The 23542-nt window shown below is 44.6% G+C and overlaps 1 protein-coding gene across 1 annotated transcript in view; it reads left to right on the top strand.

Moving 5' to 3' along the window:
• Positions 1-994, top strand: part of IRF2BPL (interferon regulatory factor 2 binding protein like) — a gene marked incomplete at its 5' end in the record, with an annotated part of 1863 nt that extends 869 nt beyond the window's left edge. The window contains one exon of the mRNA XM_035902026.1: positions 2-994. Coding sequence (XP_035757919.1) covers positions 2-313 — 312 coding nt within the window. The remainder of the gene's footprint in view (position 1) is intronic.
• Between the last annotated feature and the right edge of the window lie 22548 nt (positions 995-23542).

Here is a 23542-nt window from a genome sequence, read left to right on the forward strand (position 1 = left end):
CATGGACCAAGTGCACCCCCAAAACATTCCGGACTCCCCCATGGCCAACAGCGGGCCCCTGTGCTGCACCATTTGCCACGAACGCTTGGAGGACACCCACTTTGTTCAGTGCCCCTCTGTGCCCAGCCACAAGTTCTGCTTCCCTTGTTCCAGAGAGAGCATCAAGGCCCAAGGGGCGACTGGTGAAGTCTACTGCCCCAGCGGAGAGAAATGCCCCCTAGTCGGTTCCAATGTGCCTTGGGCATTTATGCAGGGCGAGATCGCGACCATTTTAGCTGGGGACGTTAAAGTGAAAAAGGAGAGAGACCCTTGAGTAGGAAATCCAATCCCTTCAGACTCCTGAAGATGTAGAATTGTGAATATAACAAACTGCAAAAGTTAGTCTTATGTATAGACATTATTTTCGTCGTATGTTTCTATATTTTGAAACAAAGGTATGTACTCTTCTTCATTTGAAGGATAGAGCTGGTTTTTGTTAAACAGAATATAATATTGTTTGGTTACTACATAATACCTGTTCTCATTTCTTTGGCAGTGTGTTGGCTAGGTACAAAGTTAATAGCCCTTAGCGATTACCTGCTGCTGGTGTGTATTTTTGTAAATGTATGCACTTCTCTGAAAGAAGAAGAAAAACACAAAAAAAAGACAAAAAAAATTTTTTTTGCCAAGGCCAGTGTTGATGCCTAAAAAATTGCTACAAAAATGGTGACAGCTTATGTTTTACAAGCCCTGAGTGTTAGTCTTTCACTTTATTTTTTTTCGTTTTTGTTTTTTGTTTGCAAAACGGTGGGGTGGCTCTGGGGGGAGGGTGTTTTTTGTTGCAAGTTTGTAAGGAAAATGTTTCAGTTTGTTTCTATTGATCTGAACGTTTTTAATCTTCATGTGTTTTTTGTTTTTGCTTTTATTGATGCACGGATGCTTTTGAACAGTAGAGCAAAATGCTGTACATGAAAAACATGCTCTGTTTGTCCTTTATACATTTCTGTAGTTAACAGAACACTGTAATGTGCCTTGGAGCTTAGTAAATTGTAATAAATTCAATTGATATTAATACTTCTCGAGTAGCAAGTTTTATTTTTCTCAGAGCTTAGGCAGCATGCACAAGCCATGTTGCCTTTTTAAAAGTCTCCATTATACCAAGAGCCTGCAGCTCGTTGTGGTAATTGTGGCACTTGTACGCACATTTTCACATATATGTAGTAAGATGATGATGTTGATGGTGTTATCAAACTTATCTAAATCTTGGCACTGTGCCTATTTACATTTCACCTTTAATGTTGCAGTAACAGTTGCTGACTAAGCATTTTCTATTTACTGTTTCTGCATCTCATTTCCTCCTCCCTTCTCCCCCCCTCCCAGCTCTCCAGCTGCAAACAGTGTTTGCAATACAGGATGCTTCCATTGCCTGCGCAATTTAATGAGGCTTGAGATTTGAAACTAAGCCCTCTTTCACAAAAACCCAAGCACCACGTGATTAATAATTTCAGTTGATTTTAAGAGCCGTCGTCGAAGCTCAACGTTAGCCATAGACTCTTGGTAAGGCAGGATTGTAGTTGAGCACAGCGCAAAAAAGGGTAGTGGGAAACAACAGCTTCTACAGTTGGTGTTGCAGCTGGTGGGTAGTTACCCCATTTAGGCAATGTCTTTTCATAACGGAGTTGGTGAACAGTTCAGGGGATGTGTTGTCTTTTCAGGTGAGGAAGCTCCCTTAATGTACTGTAATGAAATGCTTTCCTTTTGGCAACAATCGTATGTGATTCTTTGTATAATTAACTATTTGACGTGACATTGGCATTTTCTGGAGATTGGGGAGCAGTGCAATACCTGTTAGGTGATCAACAGGCAAAGTAAATACACAGGCCTCACACTAGCTAGAAAATGCAAACAAACCTAATGTGAACTTTGTCCTTTCCAGTGAGGCAAATGGAGGAAAGATCGAAAACACGAAACAAAAACAGCAGCACTGCAGAAATCTTTTGCAGTTTGCCCAGCAGGACACAGAGCTGTTCCAGATGCAACAGTGTCATAGGTTATGAGTTCTGAGTTTTACTGAATATTAAGGATCCACACCCCCAAACCCCCATAATTGTATGAAGAGGCCCTTTTTAAAGGTCTGGATGGCATTTGGTATCTGCTTGCTTAGTAAGACATTTGTATTCCTGATGGAAAGGATGGTAGAAGCCTTGAAACTATATGCTTAAGTGTGCCTACGGATCTTTGCTCTCTTGTATAGGTACATACTCCAGTGATTTTGCATGTGTGTGGGGGTGGGTTATGTTTTGAGATTCAGTCTTTGGCAACACTGTATCTGTGATTTCAGACAATGACTTTGTGTATATTTTTTTCCTGCCAAGTGGTATATTTGTGCTTAAAAATCTCAGAACATGCTGTTCTTATGTAATGAATTGGAGGGAATAAGGCAGAAAAAGAATGTTTTGAGTTAATGATTAGATCCAACTTACATGTTTTGAGTTAATTATTGGATACAACCTATATGGTTTTTAGAGTATAGATTTGTACTGATCCTATTTTCAATTATTTCTAAGCATGCAGTTCCCACACAGGAGTTTATTTCTAAATCACGAGATAGGGGGACTAGCATTGTGAGCTCATGACTGGTGAAGAAAAAAATTGTACACATGGACGAAATTCGAGTTTAAACCTAATGAGGAGAGAAGTAATATTCATGTGTGAATTGCAACTGCCATTAAAAGAGAAAAACTACTGGCTATTCAACATTTAATTATGTCACAGAAGCGTGAATACCCTGATTCATATAAACACAACCACTCCTGTAATCTTGAAATCAGTCATCAGTAGTTGGAGTTAGGAAGAGCCCTGTTTGGTGGATTTCTTTAATTGCAGAGCATTCTTGAGAAGCTCTTGTCAGTCAGAATTTTGGAAACATAGCCCACTTATGAGACTCATCAATTTGATTTTTAGCAGGCAAAGGAAAGGTAAGGGGCAGTAGACATAGGTGGAAAGTAAGCCTGAAGTGAATTGTAATACTGCAGTTAATTAAAGTAACCGTAGCTATGGGGCATTTGTTGTATGTAGGTTTTTTGTAACCATGTGACCTTTTCTTTTACTCTGGCTCATTAAGCAGCCAGTCCGGGCATATTAGCCAGCATTTCTTTGAAACTACTCCATAGGTTTTTTTCTTTCTGAAGATGTCCACAGCTGACAAACAAGCTGTAACCTTTTTTTGAGGAGAAGGATGCTGCTGAGTGAGTCTCATGTACAGAGATTCAGCTGATTTCTGTATTTTACAGTAATGCTCCCCTCACCCATATTTGCCAGTTATTTAAGGTAAAGCCCAATGTTTGCTTGAATAAATCGTGTAAGTGAATTTATTTGTCCAGGTGGTCATTTGTTGTGCTCTCATTCCTTCTTGTAATGGGGAAGTATTTAAATGGTTTATTTTCCCAAGGAGGGTTGTGGGTTGGTTTTTTTTTTTTCCAGTTAGATTATTCTCGACATTCCTTTTAATAGCCTTGTAGCCTATTTTCTAAGAAATGGGTTAGAACATGTGTGTCACTGGATGTTTGTTTTTTAAGCATTGGCAGCTCTGTGTGAGTTGGAGATGGAAGTGTTTATGCAGTGAAGAGATGCTATGTCCGTTTGGGGGAAATACTACACAGTTCCATCAGGAGCTAGAGTTCACCAATGCTAACTGGTGTCATTTAGTACAAACCTTGTTATCTTTTTTATTTGCTTAGCAATGTTGTGCATATGACCATGCTCTTCCCCCCCTCCCCTTTAAAATTTAAGCTCCAAAACTAGTCAGGACTAACATTGTTTTGAAACTGCAATCTCTTCAAATAGGCTGGCTGCCAGCATAGCTTTGCAGAGCTGCAGCAGTCACTGGAAAAAGGGTTGTCTGCTTCTTTACGCGTCTTGCGAGCTGAGTTTTTCTTCCCCTCAAGGGAAAGGGCTTTGTCTCCTCAGAGCTCTCAGGTTCCCAGCTTACTATGCAGTAGTCACTCTGCAGCTTCCCTCTTCCCTGGGTCTTGCCATTTTCTTTTTTTGTGGTATGCAGCCATTCTCCATTCATAGTAGGATGGTTTGTGTTGTGCATTAGCAGCCTCTTTCTCTGCCAAAGTGACACATCCTGTAGCTTTGCAGCAGAGTACTGAACTGTCACTGTAATGCTGACTCTTGTAAGGCTATTCTTGAAGCAGAACAGCTTCCCCCTTGGCACTCAGCCATCAGAATCCATTACAAGTGTGCATTTTCTACCCAAAACATAGCTCTGTACCTACATAGTTGTCCTCACAACCATCCCCTGGAAGATGCAGAGGGCATGGTTATACCCTCCCATACAGAAATAGGCACTGCTGAGTTTATTTTCAAAGCGTCTGAAAACCATGTACTGAGCTTTTGTTGTTTCAGCCCCTGCCTTAAAACCCGTAAGCAGACTGGGAAGGGGAATGCCTCTGCTGATGGGGTGATGTGAAAAGAACTGCAGACAAGGTCTTTTCCCCGGTGTATGTCTTAAAAGAAGGATTAGGTGTGTGCATGCTGAGCGAGGCTACTCCTGAGCTGATGAGCCAGCTGAACATCTCCCTCTCCACGTGTTTGCCACAGGGCAGCCCAGCCCATGCTGCCGGCTCTGACTGGGAGGCTCTGCAGGAACCCAGCTCTTCTCCCTGGGAACGGGCTCGCCAACCCCCGTGAGAAGAAACATGGGAGATTACATGTCATTTCAAGTTTCTGACAGCAAACCCACTCTCTTTCAGCCATTCAGGGAACTGTAGAGTGAAAAGCAGAAGGGAGCAGTTAGACATGTGAATGGGAGGGGGAGGATGCTCGTCACCAGTCTGTCCAGCCAGTACGGTCTCTGACTGGTTGGACTGGCTGAGCTACTTGGGGCTAGGTAGGTTCAAGATTGCACAGTCTGACTACAGTGCTTGGCTCGCCCAAATGAACCTCGCTGATACCAGTGTGTGTTGCTGCCTGTGGCCACAGCTACCCAGACACGTCCTTCTCTCTCCCCCCTCACTGACACGCAGCCCTGACTACTGCTGGGCTGAGATTGCATTCCCCTCGCTGCTGTGGGCCTTGCCTTCCCCATGCGCCCTTGTAAGGTTATTTGGAGGCGGTGGGAGCAGGGGTGGAGGTGAGGAAGGTCAAGCTTCTTAGGTTTCAGCTGATTTGGCATCCGCTCACAGCCCTCCCCCTGTAGCCCTGCGTGGCCATATGCACTCGCTGCTGCTTTTATGACCCTTTGCAAAGAAACCTTAAAGATGTGAGCTGCTGTCGAATAGCAGCTTCTTTTCAGGAAGACACCCCCTTCTCACAGCGATCAGCTTTAAGAGTGAGAAGACTGTTTTTTCCTTGTCCCCAAAGAGAGCTGTAATGGGGAGCTGCCACTTTCTCTCGGGCTGGCACAGCTCTCCCAGCAGTGCTGGCTGTGCCAGGGTGACCAGCTCCCCCGAGCCTGCTTCACTGGGGTCTTTTCCTCTATGTTTTGGCCAGCATGAAGACCCTTTGCTTTGTTCAGTGCTCTGTGAGTGGAGGCTGAGCCTGGCAAACCCACTGCGGCACGGAGCGGCTTGGCACGGATGCGGCATGGCAGCTCAGGCAGGGACCGGGAGCCAGCAAACCAAACCGGGCTGAACCGAACCGGGCTGGGCTGGGATGGAGAGGGGGCACCGGGCCACCACGGCATGTAATTGCCGCTGGCCTGGGCCCGGCCTAGACAGCCATGTGATCCCTCGCCTGCCTGCCTGCCTGCCTCTGCGCAGGGGATGGGAATGGGGACATGAAACATGTCTGTGCAGCTTCAAGGAGCCGAGCAGAATTCCCCACTGTCATCATCCTCCTCCCCTCCCTCCCTGCAGGCTGCCAGACGGGAGGGCTGATTACAGCTCCGCTATTGTTCAAGTAACCTACAAATGGATTTGCATGGAGGCAGGTTGGGAGGGGCAGGGGGGTGGGATTTATTAGCAGCAGCTAAATTCGTCGGGATTACTATTAGGCTGAGAGCTTCTCAATGGGAATGATCCCTGGGTGAGCGGTGGGGCGGAGGGGAGGGACTGGAAAGCTCCTTTTCTGCAAATAGGTGAAGGGGTGGCTGGTTCCAGCCGAGGAGGGGAGGCAGGCAGGGTGCAGCTGGCTGGGGACGGCGCTTCACCTCGGTTTAAACTGTAACCCTCTATTCCGAGCACGCAGCTCCTGGCAGTGCCGCTCATACCAAAGCCTTGACTCAGGGTTATCTGCATGCTGGGTAATAAGCAGCGTCACCAGAGGAATGTGCAGAGAAAGCAGCCATGCTGCTGCCAGCCTCTGCTCGCTCCTCAGGCAAACCACTGATTTAGCAGCCTGCTTCTGCCTCTGGGCCAACGAAGACTGGTGAGGGGTGGGGGGGCTTCTCCTGGGGAGACAGCCCCAAGTCTGTTTTGAAGCCAAAACAGCGTTTTGCCCTTCCATAGGCAAGTGCTTTTTATAAAAAGCTGGCTGGGACTTTGCTAACCATAATTGAGGACTGCGCCCAGGAAAGGGTGAAGTTACTCCTCAAGTCACTGCGTTAGTTTATCCATTTTCCAGATGGGTAATCTCAACTGTTTTAGCCAAGGTCACACAGCAAACGCCTATCAGAATGAGGGAGACCGTGGCCTTTGGTTACTGCCCCAACTGCTAGTCTCCCTTTGGGATAAAAGCATGTTGTTAGAATGACTGTGTACAGCTGAACTCAAAAGCACTTGAGTGACACAGGTGTTTGGGGACAACAATGTTCAGTGCCAGGCCACTTGCCTGTAGCCTGTGTCCTTTACTCCAAGGCTGGCGGCTGTTGCCATTCTTGCTGATGCAACGTACTGAGGGCTGGGGTGAAGGAGAGTGCATACCTGTGTGTCAGAGGTAGGAGCTCCCCTTTGGCTATGATGGAAAGCGCAACACATCCAAATCAAAGACAGGAGGGGGTTGCTTGGAATTGCCGTATTCCGGACCTATCTGAGGCAATCTTACTCTTCACTGTACACATCACGGTAACAAGAGACAAGATCATACCACAGCCCAGGTTTTCATTTGAACATGTCCAGGCTGGCACACAGTTGGGGTAAGGACAATGCACTTTTGTAGGTTTGATTTGTGTTGGAGCAAGGGGCAGAACTAGGGAGGGAGTGGGAAGTCTGAATATCTGGTCTGCTACTGGCAAAATATAGGCCACTGACTTGGAGATGTTGCAGCCCTATTTGATCTAGCTTGATATGCTAGACATTTTCTCTTAGAACTCTCTTCCTCAGTGTCTGTAACTTATTTCTGTAAAATAAAACTTATTTCTGTAAAATAAAAAGAGAAGGTACAAAACATCCAGGATTAAAACAACTGAAAGAGCTCTCATCTTCCTGAAGCAGTAAATTTTGGGGTATTTTTTATTACTTGCACAGTGTTGTTGATGTGTTTGACTCCCTGTTACATTTAAAGATAATTCCTCCCTGAAGAACTCAGACTGCATTGATAAGAAAGACCAGTTGGCACATCTATTTTATCCCACCTCCTTCAGTGAAAGATTATGCCATGCATCTTATCAAAAGGATGCAGCCTTCACAAGAACTGTACCTTGGTAAGTATACATACTCATTTTTGGCAAACATTTGCTGTGGTTTTGAGTGGTTCTCTCCCTCCGCCCCCACCCCCCACAGTCAACTCTTCTGTTCATCCAGCTGTACTCATTTAGCTGTGCTTATTGCATCATTTCTGCCGGAGGGGAGGCAGCAAGAGGTGCAGCCATCAGGGATAGCATCAGTTGTGTGATCTGTGGAGTTCTAGTCACTGTTGTGCTAACAAGGACCTGCAGTCTGAGATAGATTCATTAGTCAGCATCCTTGATATAATGTCTAGTGGCTTGTGTGACAGTTAAATACCAGGAAACTATGCAGAAATTCTCATGCTCTTGTGTACCTGTCTTTCCTCATGCTAGGAGAGATGGCAGCATTTCTTGAGAACTGCAGTGCACATGCTTAATACAAAGAGCAGCTCCTTTCAGCTTTTTGCATGATTAGTTGCAGCTCTCTGCCTGGATCTTCCTTGTTCTGATGGCTGGATTTTTACAGTACTGTGTTACACATATTTTGCAAGTTACAGCTTGAAACTTCCTCCTCGCAGAAGGTTCTGTCATTTGAAGGAACCCCACCCTGCTCTCCCTTGATGATGTGCAATCCCAGGCTGTGTTTGAGCATGCCTGGGGAGGCAGGTGCAGCCTGGCTGGATTCTCAACATTACCTACAAATAAACACTGTTTAAACAAATTGGACTAATAGGAACATTCAAGGTTCAACTAATAATTAGGACAGGTTTTGTGCTGTCGTCTTCATTTCATGCTTTTCCCATCCCCTCTCCCTCTGAGTTATAATGCAGAATATATGACATGATCACGTTGCTATGGAAATCAATTACAACATAACTCTATAGAACCGTATAACAATAACAGTTCTTAATAGCACCTTGGTTGAAAACAACAACATCAGGTTAAAGTCACTTTAAAAAACCCCACATTTCCTTCCTGCTGTTGCAAATAAGGAGCGATATAAAATTGAAGATTTATTTTCTAATATTTCAAGGAAAAAAAAACCTTCCAGCACAGAGCCTGTAAATACAGTTGTATTGTTCCTCATTTGCCCAGCACTTGTATAGCCATCAAGTCTGTCCTCCAGCCCAGAAAAGATGGCAAATGCATAAAGCTAGCAGAAGTTCTTCAAACCTTAGAGCCAAGCTCAAAGCAGGCCCTTCATGCTCATATCTTGGTCCAAGTCTGTGGGAATTGTAGGCTGTCACCTGCTCCACACAGTTTCCTCCTCAGATGAGCTCTTTATAGAGTTGCCTGATTCCTTCCCAGCACTGCGAGAGTCACCATATTACTTGCTGCAAGCATTTAAGGGATCAGTCCTCAGCAGCACACATACGATTACCCTCAGGGTCTTGTCCAAGCTAGTTCTACGGTTTGATGGGGACCTATCTCATTACTACACAGACTTCTCAATGATGTTCCATTTCAGGGTTGTCAAGTCTGCATACTGATACACCAGCTTTCCTTGATGCTTAAAGATGTCTGGGCCTGGGTGGCTCTTCTTACTAAGCTTCTTAAGCTTTTTTGGCTGTTGTTCCCTAAGGAAGCCTGGCAGTGTAGTCACCAGACTTCTCTTGATTTCTCATTTGGGCAACACAATAGAGTTCCCACACAATTTGAGACCATTGGGTCTCAGTTCAACATTTTACCCCTCACTTGCTACTCAAGACTTTCTCTGGCTGCCTGATGCAGGAACCTGCTGTGTTGAACAGAGACCTCCGCCCATGGCTCAAATGGCACATGACATGTATCTATATATGCTGGGCACTTATCTGTATATGCTCCAGTGAATAATCCCTTCATGTGCACAAGTTTGCATGCCGGCTGCATATTACTGGAGTTTGCCTGCTCTCAGGAGGATCTGATGTAGGACTAATAATTCTTCTAAAGCTTTTCAGCAAGCTACAAGTCTTCCTTGCCTTTTGTAGCAGAATGCTGTAGTCTGTCACATGAATTCATTCCCTCCACCTCTATTTCCTCCATCATGTTACTTGCAGAGGAGTGCCCAGAGTGGCAATCAGTTTAAGCTCTGGCAGCAGACCCTGCGGATGTCATTTCAAGGCTACTGTTCCCATCTCTGAACATACAGGTAGTGATGTTCCCCAGCTGTTTGATCACTGTAAATGAGCACATTCCCCATGAATGTAATGCAGCCTGGATGCAATGACGGTATTGCCTCTGGAGACGGTCTCAGCCTGGCCAGAACAAGAACCAAATAGCTCAAACACTGTGCTTTGTGGCCCCCTCTCACTGGGGGGGTGCTCTGTAGCTACTCAGTTTTAACCCTCCACACCTGCAGCACTAGGCATTCAGACATGCAGACGAGCACTTGAGGGTAATGTTTTAGCTCTATCAGCACGGAGCTAAGCCGGCCCAAACTACCTTCTGCCAGTCTAGCAGTACTTCCCAGACCCCATGTCAGCATACATTGCAGCAATCTCACCTGCTGAGGTGCAAGCTGCAGTTCCTGTTGCTTTTGTTGACTCTGCAGGAGGAGTGCCTGGTCTTTCAGCAGCAGATAAACAACTTTTCCATCTTTCCCCCTCACAACAGAAGAATCCATTGAGATATATCTACCTATTGGTTTTGCCATTATCTTTTATGTAGCTGCTCTAGTTTTCTCCTAGTGATACAGTCCATTTGCCTGTCACCGTGTTTCATGGTGCACAAGCTTCTGCTTTACTTTCCCCAAGGATTGTTCTGTTTCAGGGTCCCAAGTCCATTCAGTCAGCATTTTGTCCCCCTTTGAACACATAGCTAGAGGGGCCTGTTTGCCACAGCCAGGCAAACCACACAAACTCACCCACTTAATGTGCTCCCACTACTAAGTCCCTTCTGTAATTCCTCTGGCTCCTTCTCTGCTGTGTGCAATAATCTTACATAGCTGGTTTGCTCCAGGTCCATGGGTCCTTAGAGAGACAGGTAACACTTAGCAATTTGTTTGCAAATACATCAAGGAAGCTTTGTATATGGTATGAGCATAGCATCTCCTACAAAATGTTTTTTTCCTCACTGGGAATTTGTGAGGTTAAACTAGATATTGTGTGACGAACGTGAATGATGAAAGGCCCTGATTCCTTTTTAAGTATCATCATTTATTTGGAAGTGTAATAGATGTTAGGATTAGAATGAAGTACACTTTAATTGGGACCAAAGAACTGTTGTTTTTTACCTCCACAGTTTGAAATACATCTCACTTACGGATGCACTTACGTTCTTGGCCTGCATGGCTTTCCAGTGGCTCTTACAAATTCTTGAGCTTACAAAGCTGGTGCTGACTTACTTGCTACTGTATAGAAATGAAATGGCTGAGTGTGGGAAGGGAGGGTTGCTGTCAGGAAAGATCAAGAAATGGAAATGCACCTCTTTTGGGAGATGTGTCAAGGAGATCTGGAGACCCTTAGCCTGAAATAGAGGATGAAGTATGAACAAGTGCCAGAGGCAAAGGTAAGAAAGGAAAACCAGGCAAGCTCTATCCTTCAGCAGGCGGGGATGAAAAAGAGAAGGAGGCACGCAGAGTTTTCTGGGTTTAAATGCTTGGGAGATGCTCTGAAGCTGTTGTGATGAACAGACAAATAAGAGCCAAATGGTTGCACAGTTATGAGCAGCAAAATTTGGCAGAGCAGCAAAGGCCCTGGAAATAAAATAAATAAGATGACCAATAGGTCATGAGGTGAAGAGTCCCTCATTACCAATTTGTCCACGAATAAGAAACAGCAAAAAGTTCCTGAAATGAGAGGCAACAGATAATCAACCACAAGGTTGTCACAAGATGATGACTTTTAAATGTTGGTCTTGTCAAGTATCTTGATGGTCTTCATTGTTATTTTCTTGTATCAGCCAGAGGTGTGCAACGTAGTTTTTAGAAGACAAAGACATGGTCTTTTCAGAAATGCTTACAATTTAAATACTAAGGGAGAAAGAACAAGAGGGGATGTTGAAAAGTTTGACAGTGCTGTTTGAGCGTAAAAAAATCAAACCAGTGGGACTTGGCACACTGGTGATAGGTGAATGAGCCAGATAGTAGCAGGTGAAATGTATGGCATATGCAGTTGCGCGTGCGCGCTGCGAGGAAACCATTTTCCTCAGCATTTTGCCTAGTTTTAAATTAAAGGTATCAGGATATTCTGGGGAAGACCTGATTGCCACTGAATAACTCACGTCTGTAAAATGGGCATCTTTGATCAGAAAGCAAACTCCAGGATGCATGAGGAATGAAATGTTGAACGCTATGTAGAGCTTTGTACCACCATTACAGGAGCCAAAGATCTGCCCTTATCTGAAACAGTATTGGTGACCCCATCTTGATAATGAACCGCCTAAAGGGGTTTGGAGATAGGCCCATGAGAACAGTTAGAGACATGCAAAAATGTCTCCGCACCACAGCAGAAGTGCAATTATTTATTTATTCTACAGCTAAAGCCCCTTAGTATGCATAAGACTTTGTAGACAAATAGGACAGGTCTGTGCCTGAGGAGTTTGCCTTCTGAGCAAGAGAGAGCACGGCAAAGGGAAGCAAACCAAAAGAAGTGTGTTGGCACATGTGCAGAGCAGCGAGGCAGTGGGAGGCAGAGAGAGCCACCGGAGAGGAGATGTCAGGGTCAAGGGTGTCACCAGAGCCCTCCCAGGGTGTGCACTTACCTGCCAGTAAGGCAGGCCCCTCCGGCATTGCGGTGCTGAGGGAAAGCTTCTTGTTTCATTATCTATGAGGTGTGACCTGTCTGCTTACAACTGCAGACATGTAGGAAATATCCTCCAGACTGCACAGACACTTGTTTTCACTGGCTTCTTTTTCTACATGTGCAGCTGCTTTTACAGCAGCTCCATATCTGTATGCTCAGGAAAGCAGCTGGATTGCACAAACAGCAAAAAAAATTCAACGAATATTTGAATTCAGAAGCAAATTTGGGGGGCATATGTGTTGCGATGCTTTAATATTCATGCATTCAAGATTTATTCATGCAAATGAATTTTAAGTAAATCTAAATGTGAAAAAGGTGAAATTGCACATTTTATTGTAAAATTCATGGTAAGTTACCAAACAGGGTAGAAAATCGGTATCATTTGATATATGTAATTAGCCAGCACATCAGTATACCTAGAAATGTTCATCAAATAGACTAATCATTCTGAGTGATGAAAATCTTGAGTATTTCCTCATCCAGTTGCAGCTAATTTCAGAACAGAAGAAAATAATATTAATAGAATATGTTTTTGTTGCATATTACTTGCTCGGTTCTAACATTATGTATGCAAATCAGGTAATTTTGTACCTAATTGCCTGATTTGCATGCATAAATGTAGGTTGCACATGTGCAAATGATTTTATTCAAATTTAGTATATGCCTAATATGTAGAGCGGCTGAAAACTTGAATCTATGTATCTGAATCACTCAGAATTTTTACTTAAGGAGAAAGAAAAATTTGTCACTGGTTTTGGAGGTCAGATGAAGAAGGTGGGCTTCTTTGGATTATTTTGAAGGGGCAGTAACCCTGGAGCTGTGCATTTTTCTTGAGAAATGAGCAATGATGTGAATGCCCAGAGAGATAAGTAAATAAAAGAGATCCTGTTGCTTTAAATGCCATAAGAAAATCACAGAAAAATGTGACACTTGCCAAGTGGAAAAAGACAGAATCACTCAGAAGGAAAGGTGGCTTTCGAAGTCTAAGGTGGTTTAACGGACAATGAAACCTAAGATGAAAAGTGTAAAAATACAATACTAAAATCCAAGTGCATTAAAAATTCTTTCAGGTAATTTCATGGCCATGAAAGGAATTGGATTGACAGTTCTTGTGAATGAAGCTATGTGACCTTAGGAGAAGGAGACCATGGGCAAGGGCTAGGAAAGCTTCATTTGTTCTGCCATGTCATGTGTTTCACCTCTGATCTGGACCTGGAAGATTAGCAGAAAGAAAAAATCAGGCTCAAGAGCCTGTTTTGTTATGGGTCTCTGTGAGGAGCTCCCAGTACTGGGATCAGAAGCGTTGTCACCAGCAGTTTTCGTAATGATGCGGAAGGGCAGGAAGTGTCCCTGAGGAAGGGAACTAAAATTACCAACAGCATTTTTTACTGTGGCATCAGCTGTAGTCTAATAAACAGTGGTAGGCTGTTTTCTCCCTATTACTCAGAACTCCTCTGCAAGCTTTATTTGCATACACATGGGTGACAAATGCTGCTAAAATAAGCATGCAGAAAAATTAGAAACAATTTGGAGGCACATATGGACTCACAGTTCCAAATTCTCATTCACACTAGTATGAAGTTTAAGCTGGGTCAAAACAGGTATGGTATATGCTCCTTCCAAGGTTCCTTCACGCAGACAAGAACTGTAAAGAGTTACAGTTGTAGGTTAGAATTTGGCACAAAATACCTTTCCGTCCATCTAAGGGCGGGTTTGTCATAGCCCTGCTGACATGGGTATGATACCAGATGATTTCTGACCAGCGTAGCTTTGCTGGTAAGAATTTCTAGTGTCGATGTGTTTATAATGGCAAACTTGTGCTTTTCTTGGAATAGGCTATTTTTCTTGAGAAAGGGTGACAAGCTGGAGTAAATTTTACTTTCCGTTGGAAGACATGATGGCAGGCAGGGAGGGGAAAGTTGCAAAGCACTTTTGCATGATGTGAGTGGAAGCCTGTGCTCTGCGTGGGGAGCCATGGGAGAGCCGGGGCCACAGCTCCTTCAGTCTCCTCACCTAGTGAGCCTGCTCCTGATGCTGCAGAAGCACGGCTCGCCTGTATAAGCTCCGGCTACATTTGTAGTGCTTCCTCAAGTTGCCTACCCCAGAGAAGTGCTCCCTAATGCAAACTTGACTTTGAACTCCTTTTTTTTTTGCTCCCAGGCGTACAAAATGGTTTTGACGTCAAAGACAATCAAACTTACCTTTTTCCTCCTGTTCTATCAGTGGGAGAGAGAGCACCACTTGACTAACAGAGTATCTTGCCTCTTTGTTTGTGTGCTAACCTCATCAGAGCAGCACATGCAGAGCTCTGTACAAAATAAATAAACCCAACCCTGGGCTGTATTCCCAGCTCACTCGCTGAGCGTTTAGCTGAAGCACAACTTCTGTTAGAGAGATGCTCTGTTATTTGACTAAATACTGTTATTTCTACATATTTTCATTCCATCGTAGAGTAAAAAGACACTTTCTATTTTCCAATTTTTCAGTAGGAGTGAAAAGCACTGCCTGATAGTTGTGGAGATTGAAGGTTTCTTGTTTTTCGCAGAATGTATATAGCTTGGGTAATATTAACTTCCTCCTCTCAACAGCTTCCCATTCCTCCCCAGTTTAGTGTTCAGGATTGATGCCATTCTTGATCTCTTTTCTGAGCCTTGTAGTTTGGGTGTTTTCTGCAATTGAGGCAATTACTGCCTGTTGCAATGGCAGGGTTTTGTGGTGGGCAGCAGCAGTTCTGTGAAACTGAACTGAAACTGCAAGTCCATCTCAGCAGCGCAGAGCGTTCAGAACAGGCACCATGTTTCCGTGGCCACCGGCTCAGAATTGAGATCTGGGGGAAGGGGAGAGAGTCAGCACATCACGTATCCGGTTACCTGAACCATCACTTTCCACAAAGCAAGGCCCCCATGAAGGGGATGACACTGTAACTGTACTAGGACAGGACAAACCCATACCAGAATCCCAGGAGGGGAAAAGCATTGCATTTTTCATCTTTCTGTTGTCGCCTTGGAGATTACTTTGGTTTCTTGACTCACATCTTACGTTGGTTCATAATATATTTTTGCAGAGAGATACAGCTTTCTCCTGGTTGCCTTTCCCCCCCTCCCTTTTTTTAATCCCTGGTTGGCAGCTGAAGTGGTCTAACATTTCTATATAACCGGTAAGATAAATGATTGCCAAGGAAAGAATTGTTTCTTGAGTACATCCCTCCCCTTGGGTCAAATATAGGTTGCAGCATCCCAGTATAATGAAAATATTGGAAAGCATTTGCGTGCTGGTGTAGTTTCTGCTTTGTAGTAACGGAGCAAAACATTCATAGTTGTGAAAATCGTACCTGCAAAGACAAGTTTAGTCAGCTTCTGCCTTACTGTATTCAGTCCCTATACTAAAATATTTCCTATTATACCAAATCCTCTAGTCTTTGTGTTTTATTGCCTTGCGATGTGCTGTTGGCTACAGCATACTGGTTTATCATCTTACAACGTGCACTGCGGTACTCACATTGGCTTTGTACTGCAGGATTGAGAGGTTTTACCGCTCTGTAAAATTAGATCTGTATTGTATTGTTGTCGCCAAAGATAATTGATTTAGAACACATATGCAGTTGCCATAAACTCTTTGCTTTGTAACTTGAAATCATCTGTATCGGTAGAATGAAAATCCTTAGATTCAGCAAGTGGTTAAAATTCAAACTGTAAAATAAAGCCTGAGAAACATTTAGGCTTTCTAATTCAAACATAATCCCCATATCTTTTCTACATATGCACATGTATGCACATGCATTCCCAATCTTGCGTATACATTCACAAGCTCACACATTCACAAGCTCGCACATAGATTCACAGGCGCTCTCACACAGAGAATGTGTTCTGCAGTATAGCTGGTACACAGGGTATTTTTGAAGACAGAACAAGATGACTGTAAATTGACACTTCCACCCACTAATGAAAAAAAGCCAAGAAAACCTCAGTAGAAAATGAGTTTTATAATTAATGCTGAACAATTTTCATTGACAAAGCAAAAAGAAGCAAGTGGATGGCTGATTTAAATGTTGAATGATTAATGCGCAGAGAGGCGGCTGAGGAAAAAGACAAATTCAGGAGCAACTATGGAAATTTATGTATGAGAGAGTCAGCACCATATTCTGATCTCAGTTACACAGTTGTAAATCTGTTATCTTAATGGAAGTATTCAGCTTTTATATTTGCATAGCATAAGTGAAAATAGAATTTAACCCAGAATGCGTTTGCGATTGTGTATTTGCGTGACTGAAAGGGAAGAGATGTGTATGTTTGCATGTGATAAACTGCAAATGCATGAGACTTTTTGTATTTCTCGGTGAGAAATGTAGAGAATGAATGTGTGTGTGATTGTGTACGTGCATGCCAGTTGTGGGGCTGTCTGACAGCGAGTGGGAGGGTGAGAACGTGTTTGTTCCTAGACTCCCTGGTTGAGTGAAAATGGCTCCTGGAAATGCCGTTTCAGATTAGAGAGCGACGGCTGGAGAGGTGGAGATTTCATTACCTTCCTCTTTGTGTGATGTTTTGGAGCTGGGAATGTAAAAGCAGAGCTATAAATAATCCAGTCACAGCTGTGGTGTCCTCGAGATTTATAGTGCCTGGTAATGCCAGAATCTTTGGGGTGTTTCACTACGCAAAGCAAAATGAGAAGTAATCACCCCTCAAACACCAAGGCAATGCAGACCCCACCTGTCTTTTTCATATGTGCCAGGCAAGGAGAAATTCTCCTTCCTACCAGACGGCCAGGTTTATTCCTGAATTTGTGTGTAATGCCCATCACCATGTATGAGAGTCCTCTCTTTCATCCTTGCCTTGAGGCCTGGGGCTGATCACCACCTGCCTTGGGTGTGTGCGCTGGGAGAAGGAGGGTGTGGAGGTCACAGGCGGTAGTTTGCTGTGTGCAAGCTTTTGAGATGCAGGGGCTGTATTTTTAGCTGCTCCAGATTCTCTCTTGGCTGGGATATGATGCTGAGGAGTTTATTGCCGTAAGGATGTGCCTAGAATACTAGGCAGCCTCAGAAATTTACTGTGCCGCAGAGCCCTGACTCAGTGCTGCTCTGTGACTTTCCTGTGTTGCTTCCGTGCTGGAAAGAGAGAAAAAATGGTTCCTTGTGTTCCCGGCTGCTGCTGGCGCTGGAGGGACAGCTGCTGTGATTTAGTGAGGAGCCCAGTTGCGGGGAAGGACAGCAGCTCTAGATCTGGCTAAAGTGCAGTTTCCTCAGAGAAGCTGCCCTCAGATTTCTTCTCAAATATTACTCTACATTTTTGTCTGAACAGTAGGAATAAACACATGCCGCCTTTCATTTGTGCATTTCCCAAGCATGTCCATAATGCCCCTGCAAGTAGTTTTTTGCAGCTCTACACACTAAATGCTTCCAAAATGCTAGGGACATTTCACAGGTAGTTTCTCTGTGCAGTGTTTCAAGGAAGGACATGGGGAGATGGCCATGGGTGGATTTCTGTACCCCTGGCTGCGAGGAAGGTAGACAGCCAGCACCCCTGCAGCCAGAGGAGTGAGGATTTGCTAGGGATACTCCCTGTGGTGAATCCTGTAGAAAATGAAATTACATTTGTGGTTCTTCTGTCTCACTGGTGCAGGTGCACCTGCAGGTTTGAGATAGTGGTTTCTACCCCAAAATCCACTTGAATTGTGAGACCCAGTATATTTGCAAAGTCAGTTTCTATATATGAAAGATCAGCAGCTGACTTCTCGACAGTCTAAGTCCTGAGGAGCCTAGCTTGTCCCTTATGAGTCTGGTGAAACAGCTAAGCACCAGGTAAAGAAAGACAATTTGTACCACCAGATTTTTTAGAAACAAGTATGAGATATAGTGAAGAGACCTAGCAGAGCACTCCCAGTCCGTCTGCTTGAGAAACGCGGTAAGACCCCATGTATTGCCCTGGGGTTTGGCTGTATCACACTCCTCAGGGAATGGGCTTTCCTCCATCACTGCCCGAAGGAGGCTGGAAATAAGGAGCTGAAGCCCGTCTGCTCCTGCTCGATTCCCAGCTCTGCTCGAGGCTCCCTGCTGCCCCCTTGTTGCTGGAAATAACACTGGAAATACGGCAGACTACTATTTTCACTTTGTGGTGTGAGCTTGACTAATATCCTCACATTTTGGGGAAAATCATAGACCTCACATAGGAATGTCTGTCTCATTGCTGTGGTATCCGGAATAATAAATACAGCAATCGCAGCTGTAATGCCTAGCGCTTGTCTGAACTGCGGCATTCTCGGAAGCACAAACATGAATGAGGGGCAAGCTATAGAGAGGCGAGGCTTGGAGGCAGAGGCAGTATCTTTTTTCGGCTTTTTAGTCTTGTGAAATACAGATGAGCTTTCAGCCATGCAAGCTCTACCATCACACGCTTACTTCTCTTGTGTGCTTCGGTCACCGCAACTACAAAAATTTACTGCTCTAGTAAACGCTAGAGAGCGAGGCTGCAGTGACAAGAGTGTTTCTTTTCCAAAGCGGCCCAGCTGAATGCCACACGCATGAAGCTTGGAGCAGCTCCATGTGGGTACAGGATAGCTTGCATTTTAATTTTTTGTTATTCATTTTTCACTTTCCTTGGGCCACTAGTGCTCAAAAGTTGTTGCTGTCCTCATCGTATACAGGAAATCTATTTGAAATTATTTTAGTGGCTCACAGCTCAGTTCCTGCTTGGTTTGCTGGTTGGTTTCTCTTCTGAGAAAAATAATCAAATTGGATTCTAAGTTCCTCCTTGTTTGCAAAGGCCAGTGGTTATGAATGGGATACGGAGAATGAACTCTACTCTGTCCAGTCATGAATGGTAGCCAGGTCAGGGCTGAGCTGCATTGGCAGGAGGCAGTGATGTGGGAAGCTTGCCCTGCCATTATCTATTCTGTAGACAAGCAGCGGATTTAATTCTCAGATGATCTCAAGCCTATAATAAAATCTCAATGGGAATAAAAAACCCTGACCCAGAAGGCGGTGGCATGTTCCACTTGTCCTCCATAGTCATGAGTGTAAGTGTGCCTGTGCATCAAGGGAGCTGTGTGACAATTTTGTGGAGCCTGGGTAGCAGAAGAAACCCATCCCCCAGTGTTCTGCTGGAGTCTCTGCGAGGTGCGTATTTATACTGCTAGTGAAAAACAGAAGGAAAATTCAGAGTGTCTCTAACACATGTAATCTGCAGAAAAAATACACATTTGCATGTCTGTTTTAAGCAATCCTTTGCTGCTAAGGGAATAGTGGTGTGCATGCTTTTTCCCTCTTGCGTGCTGTTTTCTAGGCCCATATCCATGAACATGCATTGAAAACCTGGCATTTTTCTTGAGCTGGCATCACTGGGTGACCTCATGCACCTAGTTGTCATCTCAGCAGTTTCAGCTTCAGTGTTCCTCCTTCAGATTCATTAAGAAAATATTTAGCATCCAAAGAAAGGAAGGTGCCCTGTGCTCCCCACAGCCAGGCCAGTGAAAACAGAGCCCCAGAGCGCTGTCCGAGGGTGCAAGGGTGATTCCAGGCCACTTCTGTGCCCTTGGAAATGGGAGAAATTGGTCACATCTACAAAAAGTGACCAAGCCTCAGTCATAGTGACCTGCATTTGAGGATGTTTGGAAAGATCTTTGCAAGGTGATTTGCTTAAAAAAAAAATCTTGATTTTTAATAAATCACTGCTTTTAGAGGACTCTGGGAGCCTGAGGTGGAAATCTGCTTTCCCTTTAGTTTTGGGGTTTGTGGGTTTTTCCCCTACAAGTCTCTTTTTAATCACACATGCAGAAGCTTGTTATCAGAAAAGCTGCTGAGGACTCCTGAACCTTTTAGCACCGATGTTATATTTGCCTGTTTTTTTATAAAGGAAAATGAAATGGAAGCTATTATCTGAAGGGAGCTTTCATCGTAGCAGCGAGGCAGGGAGCTGCTCAAATATATTAACACAAAATGTGAGACAAATGTCGCCTCCTCCAAGCCAGCTTCTGACCTCAATAGTGAGAGCTTTCCGCTACGCTGGCTGTTTACAGCCCCCGCTCCGACATCCATCTTGGGGTTTGTGGGATGCAGTTTCCATTCCCGTCCCTGCGTCCGATCGGGCACGAGCAGCATATATTCCTCTGCCTTCAACCCCATCCCCGAGGTACGCTGACATCTTGCTTTCCCCCCCTGCCTCTCCCAGCCTAGCGAGAAAGCTGGGAGACCGATTTACAGAGCACGAGGGGGCCTGGAGCCAGGGAGTCACCCTACTGCTGTGGGGGGAAAGCCAAACTGGGGAAGCGGGATTTCTCCTATATCGCCAGGCCTTGGGCGGGCAGCACCATCTCCCCATGACTCTGCAAAGCAAACTACCTCAGTAGCGTGAGCTTGCGTGCTCTTCTTCCCCTCTCCCTCCCCTCCCAGGGGAAAAAGCCACCAAATGCGGCAGCAGGAGCTGATTCAGGCCACTGGTGTTTGGTCCCTTCAGAAAATAGGGCTGGGAGGGATGATGGAGGAGGGCTTGCAGAGTGTGCTGCTGACCTGCTGAATTACGACTTTAATGCAGTTGCTTTAATAACTTGCTGTAGCTCCAACCACCAGATGCAATTTATGGCAAAGCAGGCGCCCAGGCATTTTTCTTTCTATGAAGACTAAGCAGATCTCTGATTACCACCCCCTCCCCCCAACCCATTACCTTCCCCCGCTTGCTCTGCTAATGGAAAAATGTTATGTGTCTGTGTGCTTTTTCCCCAAGCCCTGTTTTCAGGAAATGGTGGAGAATGAGAAACGAACACACACGCACACACACGCGTTTGCGGGAAAGATCGCTTTTACTCTCTGTTCTTCAACCACGCAAAATTCCTCCTGCTAGCAGAATTGCTGGTTCTTTTTCTAAACCCTTACAACCTCAGCCAGAAGCGAGGCAAATTCCAGGATTGATTTGTAGAGAAAAAGAAAGACCCCCTCCCTCCATCTGCCCCAAATCATCTGAAGTCTGAGTGATTTCACTGCATAATGCAAACCCCACTGCCTCTCAGATCTCCCTACTGTAACGGGGGGGCCTGAATACAACCCCCAAACAAACAAACAAACAAAATGAACCTGGGAATGATGAATAAGCAAACCGAATTCAAGTTTTAATTTTGTATTTGATAGTCGTATACAATAGATGGGTGCATTAAAAAAGTAATGCACAGATAGGCAGGCAGGTATCCTGCCAGTTCTCCTATTTTAAAGACCCATTCATTTTCCATCTAAGGGATGAATTCTGCCTCCCACTCTCCTCCTCGCTCTCTTTTTCTGTGATTTGCATGATCATTTGCTACATATATTATGAATTACTGTTTATCTTAGTCCACAGCTTCAAAGCAATTTCCCAAATAAATTTCACTGGATCAATAAACTCGGATTCTGTTTTCTTTTCTAAATTGAGGGAAAGAAAAATAGTAAGGAGAAGTAAATGTTTTCTTTTTAGCCAAATGGAACAAAAATCTGAGTTAAACAGATGTGCCCATTTCTGAATTCTGAGGGCTCACACAGAAGCCCTGTGATTCAACTGCTTTGTATCTTATTTTTGCTTTCCCTTTCCCTTTCTGGAAAAAAAAAAAAAGTATATTTGGAACTGCAGCCCTGAAAAATGGCATGTACTGCTTTGAACCCATTGAAAGGGTGTCCATACAAGGCATCGCAGATCAGTCCTTCGTGACTGTTAAATATTTATCAGCAAGGCAAATTCCTCCTAGGTTACAGCAAGTACAGTTTGCAATGACCTGCCTCTGCGCTTTCAAAAATGAGTAGCAGACTCCTGCAAAACATCCAGCTCCTCATTCAGCTCAAACAGCATTTTCCTCTCAAGTTTTGAGCTAGCTAGATTAATATGGAGCATACACTGCGAATTTCTTAGTAAAGAAGTAGCAACATATGGGAGCATTCAAGCCTCAGAGAGGAGTATAAATTGGATGTTTCCATGTGAATTGGGTCTGATGTGTCTGCCTAGCTGCGTTTACAGTGACCTGCCCTCAGCCTGTACCAGGATCACATTACTGTCTCCAGTACCGCCCGATGCACCTGCATGCACACGCTCCGCCGCGCAGGTATTTCTTTTAGGTGTGATGAGTTGTCCTTGAGCAATTGAATTTATCTCTGCTGACTACAGAGGGAGCCGAGACCAGATTCCTGACTTTTGGAGGGTTAGAGTTAGGTGAAATGAATCTTTGCTCAAGCATTCAACCACAGCTCCTTGGCTTGTGCCGTTAGCTTCCTGAATTCCCAGATGATCTCCCCGCCACAGCTTTAGCCAGGCCTGGAACTGCTTATTTTCTCAGAAGGGATGAGAGGAGATGCAGTTGGTTCAGCGAAGCCATCGGCATTTCAAAATTATATGTAAAAGCATATATTTGTACTCTTGTTTTTCAAATGATGCCATAAATATGCTTAATACTTAACAGGCTTAAAGCACTGTCTCCAGTTGTGATCATTTAAAAAAACCATCCTATTCAAATTTTTATAAAGCCCTAATGAAAAGCATCCATACAATGATCTGTAAGTCAGTAGTACATGCACACATCAGAAAGCAGATGCTTTAATTTACGCTTTCTACCCACGGGGCAGTGCCCCATCTGGGTGTTGCTCGAAAGGGAGCAAGGTGCCTTTAGGCCCCGGAGAGCCCGGGCTGGCCGAGGCAATGGTGCTGTGGCTCTGTTGGCTTCGGAGCCACTTGGTGTTGCTGAATTGCCCAGGGTGGCTGTGCAAGAGCTGACACCAAGGTTAGAAATTCGGGGAGTTATTACATAGCCGCAAAATTGTGTGGAGATCGTTAATGGCGGCGGCCTGTGACTACAGGTACACTTCGTGACAGTAGAGCTCATTCGGGAGGCTCCTCTGATTCTGCTCTATGTTTTTCTTTTTTTGAACCTGGCCTTTGATTAAAAATGCCTCGCTTCCAGCTCACATTGCCTTTTAAATGGCTCTGCAAAGCCCTCTCGCGGTTCCCAGCTCACATCAGAAGCAGGGCTGGAAGTGTTTCACTGCAGAATAAACATATGGGCTGTAAATCCTGTGATTCAGAAGATTCGCCAGCAATATTCCTCTCCGCTGTTGCCATAGGTAACCGAGCTCTGCAAAACACCATTTACCCTGGAATGCAAGGAGACACGGAGCTCAGCAAGGGCACTCCGGTTAACCCTTTCCTAGCAAAAAAATCCCTCTGGTGATCCAAGCAGAAACTGCTCCTTGCTCTTACGCCTGTAGATCCACACAGAAATAAACCCAGACCATATAAATTAAGGCAGACGACTGAAAGGCTCGCACAAGCTCCAGGCGCAAGCACATCCC

Source organism: Egretta garzetta, unplaced genomic scaffold, assembly GCF_000687185.1.
Source record: "Egretta garzetta isolate BGI_Z169 unplaced genomic scaffold, ASM68718v1 scaffold79, whole genome shotgun sequence".
Lineage (NCBI taxonomy): Eukaryota > Metazoa > Chordata > Aves > Pelecaniformes > Ardeidae > Egretta > Egretta garzetta.